The sequence below is a fragment of the Silene latifolia genome, chromosome 2 (genome assembly GCF_048544455.1).
Source record: "Silene latifolia isolate original U9 population chromosome 2, ASM4854445v1, whole genome shotgun sequence".
Classification (NCBI taxonomy): Eukaryota; Viridiplantae; Streptophyta; class Magnoliopsida; order Caryophyllales; family Caryophyllaceae; genus Silene; species Silene latifolia.
In genome coordinates, this window is record NC_133527.1 from 132,885,849 (window position 1) to 132,896,215 (window position 10,367).

At 35.5% G+C, this 10,367-nt stretch overlaps 1 protein-coding gene across 4 annotated transcripts; it reads right to left on the reverse strand.

Annotated features, from left to right (window-relative positions):
* Positions 1–307: 307 nt before the first annotated feature.
* LOC141643003 (CDK5RAP1-like protein) lies at positions 308–8,558 on the reverse strand. 4 transcript variants are annotated; one of them, XR_012543577.1, is made up of 5 exons: positions 8,259–8,558; positions 6,537–7,594; positions 5,320–5,868; positions 2,860–2,938; positions 1,896–2,367 (listed from the first exon to the last, which is right to left on the reverse strand). XR_012543577.1 is itself a non-coding variant. In XM_074452024.1 (4 exons), exons 1-3 carry the CDS (start codon positions 8,480–8,482, stop codon positions 5,357–5,359), a joined length of 1,794 nt encoding a protein of 597 aa, XP_074308125.1. In that variant the 5' UTR covers positions 8,483–8,553; the 3' UTR covers positions 308–610; positions 5,320–5,356. The 4 variants fall into 4 exon arrangements, 3 of the variants coding, with proteins under 3 accessions (XP_074308125.1, XP_074308124.1, XP_074308123.1); XM_074452024.1 differs by lacking the exons at positions 1,896–2,367; positions 2,860–2,938 and adding an exon at positions 308–610 and having other exon boundaries at positions 8,259–8,553; XM_074452023.1 differs by lacking the exon at positions 2,860–2,938.
* Positions 8,559–10,367: the final 1,809 nt, after the last annotated feature.

The window sequence follows — 10,367 nt, forward strand, 5'->3', positions numbered from 1 at the left end:
CTAATCCTACGTGATTGGATTGAGTCTTTGATAAAAATGGTGAAAATTTGTTACTCCGTATCTTAATAGTTCCGTGATTTTACTTTATCTGCTCTTATCATTTCCAATTTAAAGGTTAAGGGTGTATAATATGCATGAATTAATCGATGAATAAATCTTTTTTCTTTTTCAAACTTTTAATCTTTAATTCAATTGTTCGATTTGAAGTAGCGTGGCAACCGGTTGTGGTGGTATGCAAGAGGGAGGTGGTGCCGGTGGAGATGGTGGTTGTGACATACTAGCTGTGACGTAAGGGGTCTGAAAAGGGTATAATAGTCATTTATGTCCATGATTTACAATAAGTAAATCATATCAATGAAAGAGCAGAACCCAAAAAAAAAAAAAAAAGACCATGCCCTTGGTAATGGCTTGCAAAAGGCTGATTTGGCCCAAATGCCCATAAGACATTCACGTAAATAGCAAAGGTAGCGTATTGAAAGGTCCCGCCAGATCGTCACATAAGACATCACTCTACACCGAAACAGAGAGCTCCAAACATTTGAACATTTTGATACATCAGCCTCACTTTTGAAATTTATGATCCTCCCTACTTCCACCTTAGTTCGAATTCCTATACAAGCTGACCCAGTGACCCAGAATCACATACAGTACTTATGTCGAAGAATCCTACCTCTTGGTGGTTGAAAACATTCTTTATACATCAACATTTATGTCATTTCGCTATTAGAACTTGTCAAAAGAGAGGTCGAAAAAAATATCAAAACGAAAAAAACCCAATATACATTGGGAAGAAATTCAAGAAATAAAGGTAGTACATTGTAAATAGGGTATGCATTCTTAGCTAAGGAAAAAAAGGGGTATGTACAAAAATTTCCCTAGCATACTTCTTCTGACATCAACAATTCATCATGTACTCGGTAGTAGATAACAAAGTCGACCAATACAAGAGGTGTTACATATGATGGAAATGAAAAAAAGCCGAAGAGGACAACTAAAACAATGTATAAAGTAAAAAATAACAAACTAATCATGTGCATATATGTTAGTCCCTTTGAGGAGGCATAGTTGAGCATTCCATTTAGGATTTTTACACATTCCATTAGTGCATTACATATAATGCATTCGGCCTTGCCCGAGTGCACCCCCTAATCTAACCTAGATACCATCTCAACTGCCATACATTCCGAAAACTAGCTTCAGGTCGCCCAAATTATCTCATATGGACTCATATTATTCCCTACCTAAACATCAATCTCCCCGCCACACACAACTAAGGTGGTCCGGCCATCATAATCCAAACTATGTTGCGCCGCTCAATCCACACCAGGCCACAACCATATACATCCTCAGTTCCTCACTCCCACCTACCAACAATCATTTAACTATTCAATGGCAAATCCAGTATTTGAAGTTAGGGTGACGAGGATAAGACTAAAAGCGAGGACAAGCCAGTAATCCATAAGAGTAACTCCTCATTCCAAGACTTTGACCACTACTCTTACCACTTCATGTCCACCACAAAACCACCTACCAAATAACCACACCTAGATCCAAACTGAAGAATGGTTATCACTACGACCACCTAGTTCCACCCCCTAGGTGATGCATGGGTGAGACTGCTGGTGGTCAGGTTGGATTGAGTTGGTTAAGAGGAGGTAAATCGTTTGTTTATACATAAGAACGTTGGGGAATAAGGAGGATGGGTGAGGCTGTTGGTGGTCAGGTTGGATTGAATAGGTTAGGAGGAGGTAATCGTTTGTTTATATATAATAACGTTTATGTCGTTTCTTCTCCAAAAGAGATGTAAGAAATATCAAAATAAAACAACACAAATAAAATTGGGAAGGGATTTGAGAAATAAAAGCGCTACTTTTAAAAAAGATGTGCATTCTTAATTAAAGCGAAAAAGGGTTGTATAAATTTTCATTAGGATAAACTTTTTTTAGAGATTACAAACCACTACCATTCATAGATAATAAATCAGGCGATACAAGAATCACATAATATGGGGAAAAAAAGGTACCTACGAACATGACTAGAATATACCAACGCATAAACTTCTTACTTCTCTATTACCTATCCTTTCCAATAAAAGATGGTTACTGGGCAGATTAGCAGGTGCATTGATTTCACAACGCTATAAAAGGTTGTGGCGGAGTGAATAGAAGGGCATGCATAAATTCACGGGTAAAATTTACTGGGCCACTGGATTTATTGGTCTTGGGACAGAAATACCCTTACTGTGGCTGTGAGTGCTGTGTACAGCAAATCAAAGGCAAGGACAGCATATTCAAGTGGGCAACAAATCCCGTGGCTCCGTATGTTCTTCCCGCGAATTTATAACAGCCCGAATAGAAAGGGTGCAACCTACATTTCACAAATCAATCTCTGGTAAAGAACCAAGAAAATTTGCCTTAAATGGAAATGTAAACAATTCATTGAAAGTTGAAACGTCCTAAAATTCCCAACTCAGCACCAAACACAACTGTAGTGGATAGGCCATCAAAATCCAATTATGCTGCCCCCATGAGATGGATCTTCATCCTCATCAACGGGCATCCTTACAATCATTTTCTCGGGTAAGATTATTGGTAGTCTTGAGACAAGACTTTGGTAAGCCTCTAGACAAGACTCACCCAAGACTACCAATAATCTACCCTAGTCTTGACAAAGTCTTAAGTTGAGTCTTGGAAATTCAAGACTCAACTTAAGACTTTGGGTGAGTCTTGACCCCACCTTGAAGGGGAATTATCCAATGAATGGATACCATGTGTCATTTCTTATATTAAAAAAAGAGGTGAAGTGGAAAAGTATAGTCTGAGGTGAGTCTAACAAATAATGTCAATGACCACCACTCACCACCTCATGACCTCGCCGAGATCACACATGCCACAAAATCCCTTAGCACCATATTTCCAATTCCCAATAGTGGATACTCCTACAAAAATAACCACACCAAGATCCAAAAAGATGAAAAAAGTTGGAAAAAAAAAACACATTAGGTTGTAGAGAAGATAAAAGATCAAAATGTTAAGACAGTATATTATGCCTTTTCTCTATAAGTCACTCATTAGCTCATTTGATTTTCCTTGGTATTAGAGGAAGGGTTTTCTCACGGTTAAATCGAGCGAGAGATCATTGCAATGAATAAATTCATATTAACATATGAAGATAAGATGTGTAGTCTGAATTCCTCTGAATTTGGGATGAAGATGGATTAAAAGTGAATGAAATTCGAAGCAAAGATACATGAGAAGAGTAGGTGAAGTTGATGAGTGTGGTGCCCATTTCTAGATTCGGTAGTTGATAGAACGAAACTAAAATAGAATGAGAACTTTTGATAACTTCAAGAATAATGATTATAAAATGATTGAAAGTTTGAAACTGAACCATTAATGAATTGAACATCAATGTGGGTATTATCAACTCCTAAGTTCTAACGCAGTGTCTCGTTTAGACAACACATTTTATATTACGGAGTATAAAAAAGTTTGAAATCAAAAGATTTTTTGCATATGCAATATTCCCTTCATAATTACATATATTTCCCATTTGACTTCATGGTTCCCTAGATCATCTTTTGTCCATATTCTTTGACATTTACATTTTATTTTGTCAAATATATATTTCGGCAAACGCGAAAGTGGTAATTAGGCCCCTTAACTCTGATCAATTGTGAAATTAGGCCCCATAACTTTTATTTGGAGCAATCAAGCCCCTTAAGTTTCACCAAAAGTGAAATTCAACCCCATTTTCATAATTTTCACCAAATTCTTATATTAATATCACTTTTAATACAATTTATCAAATATAAAATATTTTTTTTATAATTTTAGAACTTTTATATTTATATTAAATATTGAGAATTATTTTATTTTGAATTTTATAATATATAGACAATTTATTCTATATGTATGAATGTTATATAAATTATAAACAATTTACTAAATATGTATGTAAAAGTGTTCTTCAATGATTAATAAATTATGTAAAAATTCGTAAAGTTGCAATTAGTAATTTTTAGTTATTTAATAAATTGTTTAATACTAATATAAATTGTTTTTAATTAAAATTCTTGTGTAAATTTAAAAAATGGGGTTGAATTTTACTTTTGATGAAACTTAAGGGGCTTGATTGCTCCAAATAAAAGTTATGGGGCCTAATTTCACAATTGATCAGAGTTAAGGGGTCTAATTACTACTTTCGCGTTTCTGCAAATATTATCAACATATTTATGGTCCATGTATTCAAACTCCATCTCAAAAAAAAAAAACAAATGGAAAGTACATGACTCTACGGAGGGAGTATCTAAAGATATTTTTCATACATCACCTAATGCAACAAAATCATACTCCCTCCATTTTCCTATGTTCTTCCCATTAGCTTTTTGGAGGTCAAAGCTACCAAACTTTTTGCCGTAAATACGATGGAGACTAAAAATTATTAATTCACATAACAAAAAAGTTTATATTTATTATCAAACCATCTTTCAAAAAACATTACTTTCAGCAAATGGGAAGAAAATAGGAAAATGGAGGAAGTACATAATACTCCCTCATTTTCTTTAAAAGCTTCCATTTCTAAAATGGCACAATTCCTAAGAAATATGATTTACAATACAAAATCAGAGAGAAGAAAAGTTGGTGAGCCATATGCATAAAGAGAGAAGAGAAAGACCAAAAAAAAGTGGAACTGTGGAAGAAATAAACGAAAATGACCAAAAAGGAAAAGTGGAAGTTTTCAAAGAAAAGGAGTATAATATATTTATTTTATTAGAATAGTAAAGTTTATAACTCGTATCTAATAACTAACAAATGTCGACTAAAGAATGTTTGGGGTGCTAGTTTATGTATATGGTATTACAATTTTATTTTGAAGGTGTATTCCTGCTGCCAAGTCCTCAATTCAAGACAAAGTCCACAATCTCCACATATCTAATATATTGAATTATTCTTTCAAAAAAAAAAATGTTGTCTCATGGCATGTCAGAAATAAGGATATGTACCCGAATCTGACAATTGTATCGGAGTCTAGTCAACTTAGTTGTCAACAATACCTAGCATGGAACCAAATGGCGCTACATGCCTACATCACAGTTGCATCTATAAGCAAAAGATGTTGGGTATGTACAAAAACCGCACTATATTTGTAGAGCACGGCCGACTAAATAATTGCAGACACATAAATCGACCCATACACAAAATATGATGATAAGAACAGGTAGCAATTCTCTAAGATGCTATAGAAGATCAGAGAAGCAGGGAGGAACCCAAACGCCTCGGAAAAACGTAGAGAAATAATAAGGGTAAGGTAACTTACAGCTTAATTAATAACTCTACCAGAAATCGCACTGATATCAAGCTCTGCCACCACACACCATAGCCGCTTCTTCCGCGACCTTGTAGAAAGAGCTCAGCTTGGTTATTGCAATAGCTTCACCAAAAAGGGATGCACGGGTGGATCTCAGTATTCTGACTTCAACAAAGTCACCGACTTTTGGATTTCTAGTCATGTCGTCTACATTATCCCGATGAGGCAAGGGCGAGATTGTAAATACTACTCTATGGCCTTTGTCGCTTTTACCAATCAGCTCTGCATCAGGGGATCTCTTGTTGGGACCTTCAACCAACACGAGCTGGATAGTGCCTATCTGAGAGTCGTACCTTTGGCCTGTGCTGTCACGGAAGGTCTCAATCATTTTAGTCAACCTCCTTTGTTTGACATCTTCCGGAACATCGTCTGTATAATTCCTATGGGCATGAGTTTTCTCTCTCATGCTGTAGGCGAACATGTATGCCATATCATAACCAACTTCCTTGATGAGGCTCAGTGTATCAGCATACTCCTCTTCCGTTTCCCCACAGAAACCTGAAACAGGTTATGATGATTAACTATACAGTCACCACACGTATTTCAATTAGAATTCTATTTTAATTAAGGAAACAAAAGAAAATGGCCCCATAACTCATCTTCACATTATGTAAAGGTGTACTCTCGTTTGACCCCTTACCAAATGATTTTTTCAAATGAGGTAACATGAAAATTTCAATTTACAGTTCCTACAATAGAAGTTGATTAGTTAGGAGAAACCAACTGGAATAGTGATCATCTAAGGTTTGAGGGAGTACATCTTTGTTAGCATTGGCCACCAGGAAAAAAGGAGTACTTCATTAGTCCAAAACTACCCTAAATGTGATGTCCACTCTAGCAAAGACTTTAAAGGAGAATTATAAATTGACAATGGCTCCATTCATCTTGAAAGTAATTTACAAAGGCATGAGCATAATATTTGGTGAAAGGTAAACATACACCCCAAAACAAAAGATTGTTGCAATATAGTATCGAATAATAGACATTCAAGTATTCAACAAGAGCAATATTACCCCGGTGCCTCCATGGCTCCCTCAAATTGCAGGGTAAGGGGAGGTTAAATTTGACAAAAGGGTGATGGGCACAAGATAACCGTCTTTTGTTAAGACTTAAGATTATAGTATAAAATGAAAAGCCATTAAACACAGCTTGCACAAGAGTCTTACCACATATAAAGTCACTCGTAAGTGCAACATCTGGGATTATATTACGGATTTTCTGTACAAGCTCCAGATATGCTTCTCGGGTATAACCTCGACGCATTCTTTGAAGTACTAGGCTATTTCCTGACTGTGCTGGCATATGGATGCATTTGCAGATATTATGTCTATCTCGCATCAGGTACAACAAATCATCTGGATAATCTTTAGGGTGTGGAGATGTGTATCTAAACCGCATTTCAGGAAATTCGGTGGAAAGCCTATCCAAGAGGTCAGCAAACCGTAAACCCATTGTTTTCACCTTGCTTATGCTGGAGAAACCTTCACTAAATTGCCAGTTAGTACCTGACTCGATGTCCTCTTCCGACCCGGATGCGTCATTGTAGCTGTTAACATTTTGCCCAAGGAGTGTTACTTCTTTAACCCCTTGTTTAGAAAGCTCTCCCACCTCTCTGACAACTGAATCGACAGGACGTGATCGCTCCCTGCCTCTTGTGAACGGGACTATGCAAAAGGAACACATGTTATTGCAACCTCTCATGATAGAGACAAACGCAGTAATTGAATTTTTTGAAATTCGGACAGGACTTATGTCGGCATATGTTTCTTCAAGAGACAAAAGAGTATTTATTCCTTTCTGACCATATTCTACCTCTTCTAGTAACCGTGGAAGGTCTCGATAAGCATCAGGTCCACACACAACATCGACCATCTTATCAGCATCTAGTATCTTATCCTTTAACCTCTCCGCCATGCATCCCAAGACAACAACTTTAGGAGGATGCACTGACTGTGACCTTCCTTGGGCGACATTGTTCTTCCACTGCCTCTTCAGAAACCAAAAGTAGTTTAACCGCTGCCAGACTTTCTGTTCAGCATTGTCCCTAATAGCACATGTATTGATAAAGATAATCTCTGCACTTTCGGGAGCCTCAACTACCTCATTGTATCCTGATTTCTTCATGATAGCCAACACAATCTCCATGTCATTGACATTCATCTGACACCCGTAAGTCTCATGGTAAATACGGCCTCTTGGAAGAACTTCTGAAGCTGGCATCGCACTAAACAAAAGAACGGCAGAGTATTAAGAAACACTACACAAATTATAGAAACCAACAATAGTGGAATATAAAGCAAAGCTTAGAACATGTTAAGAAATGAACTTAAAGTCCTTGTATTTCGAGGGGAGAAATGACATGTGAAAAGTTAATTGAAGAAGATCTAACTCTATATTGGAGTTTGTCACTCAATAGTCTAAGATGGAGCCTTTAAACGAGATGTATATAGCCCAGATAAAGCAAATCAATAAAGCAAAGGTATAAAAGACATGGTGTTCGAATATCCATACTTCTAGAATCATAGTAACAGGCTAACAGAAGCCAGTAACCTTCAAGTCTTCCACAACTAAGGCATACAAATTCTCCCAATGATAAAAATATCATCACCTCGGATCATTTAATGTTAATACAAATGCTAAGGGTATTTCTCCCTTCATCCCCTTTGACTAAAGTGTTGAATTTAAGAAAATGTGATGAATGACATTAATAACCTTTGATTAAGAGAAAATAAGAGGATGGAAAATAAAAGCCTCCATTTATATTTGTCTTATTTCGGGGTCGGTCGTCTTGAGATGGTCTTAACCAAGAATTTGTGTTTCAGAAAATAATAGAACAATTACGTCATAATAAGGGGGTGGGGGGGGGGGGGGGGGGGTGTAGAACATACTCGGGTAAAACTTGAGGAGGAGAAGAGAGAGAAGCTTGAGGCATAAAATGGAGGAGGGAAAGAGGAGGAGGAGAAGCGATGGATGGTGCGGTGGAGAGAGGGCGTTGTGTGCGGCGGAAATGGGATGACATGCGTGTCATGGAAGAGAGTGATGCTGCATATCGGATTGCGTAACGAGGTTGGGTTATGAATATCATCGAGGTTATTGATGATAATGTCGCCATTGATGGATGGATGGATGGATGGATTGTGGCTGCAGTTTTGCAGCTAATGGTCAAGACTCACGACTCAAGAGATAGGAATGTAACACGAGAAAAAGGAATATACGTCGGATACTATATTCAATTTTTTTTTATTTTTTGAGCATATATGAGCATATATATTTCTTTGACCATATTAAAATTTATAAGTTAGATTTTAATATTTTTTCCGTCAAAACTCAAATTTAACTAAACTAATCTATATCTATCTATCTATATTATTAAAGGAAGCTTTTTTCGAGCGATTACAGAAAGCCCAAGTTTTCAAAACTACCTAAACTATTTTTTTAATTCAAAGATAATGATCAAGATGTAAATTAACTATACATAATGATCATAAGCAACTAACCGTATAGAATTGTAAAGCAAATAAAATTCTATTATGAGTGTCTTTTATGTAAGCTAGAACTTAGGACTAGAAAATATTAGTATATAAACCCAATGATGAATGTCTGCCATTAATCTTTCAATATCCCCTCCCCATTGATTACTTGAATATGAATTAATTTTTGTTGCAATGCATCACGTTAACTTTGTTATCCTTAATATACTTTTACATAATATGGAATTTAATTATATACTGTATTTTTGGTGATTTTTCAGGAAATAAACTAACCATAGGAAGAAAGGATTTGGATAATTACAACAACAATAATCTGATTGGTATTTTTTATTTTTTATTATTGTATCGATGGTAAGTCGGCAACCACACGTACAAACCCACATACTTCTCCTCCTATGGCTATATTTCCTCTTTTACCTGCAAGATGTTGCTTTATAATATATTGTTAGGTTTATGTATGAATTACTGAGTATTTTTTTCATGTCCTATTTATTTGTTTTCTATATTGGAGAGATTCTTGAAATTATCGGAACAGCTTCAAGATCAACCACTTATATATGCATTATTTACATTAATTATTTTCTCTAATATTCTTCGTTGGGTGTCTAGCATAACACAATTTTAAATCATATATTTAACTATACGTTTGTATGAACTAACGTCATGAATTATACTACAAAACTAAAAGTCATAGAGTTGGTAGACAAGTTGAATGAACCCATCGACAAGCAACTCACTGTCAAGATGTTGAGTATTACGACGCTTGAACGCATTGCATCTTATACCAATATCTGATATTCTGATGTCCCATAAATACTAGAGGATGTCAAAACTAAAGAAAAAAAAAACAATTATCACAAGATTCACAACTAAGTTCTTATACCAATATCCGTATATGCAGAATATCATAATGAAAAAAATAGTTATCACAATTTTACATACAAAAAAAGATAAGATTGATTAAGCAAATTTAAATTTAAATACAACTAAAAGATAGAGTTTATGGGCAATAAATAAATATGAAAAATTACAACAAGACAATAATTAGGATCGATCCCCCACAACTGCGATTGGGAGGGGTTTAAATACCGTAATCCTTGGACACGTCCCGAAATCCGGATTAGTCGGCCCAATGTAGTTCGGATTACCGGATGGTTTAGACCAAAAAAAAGAAGTTGAGTAAGATTTAAATATATCAATTTATAAATTAAACATCGTTTTAATACAAAATAAATTGTTTTATCATAGTTTCGACAAAGTAAAACGGCGGTTTAATTAATATATGACAATGACAATTTCAAACTACCTAGAATTTTTGATAGTCTGTTATCTGAAATGTACACACTTTGTTATATTTTTTTGTAATGATTGAGTTTATTTGAGACTTACATTGTTCGCGAAGAAGTATTGACCAAACCATTCTTAACAAATCAGTTTTAATATCTTCAATGACTTTGAATGTAGCTATATATACGTTTTTGTTGTAGTTGTTGTAAATAAGTAATT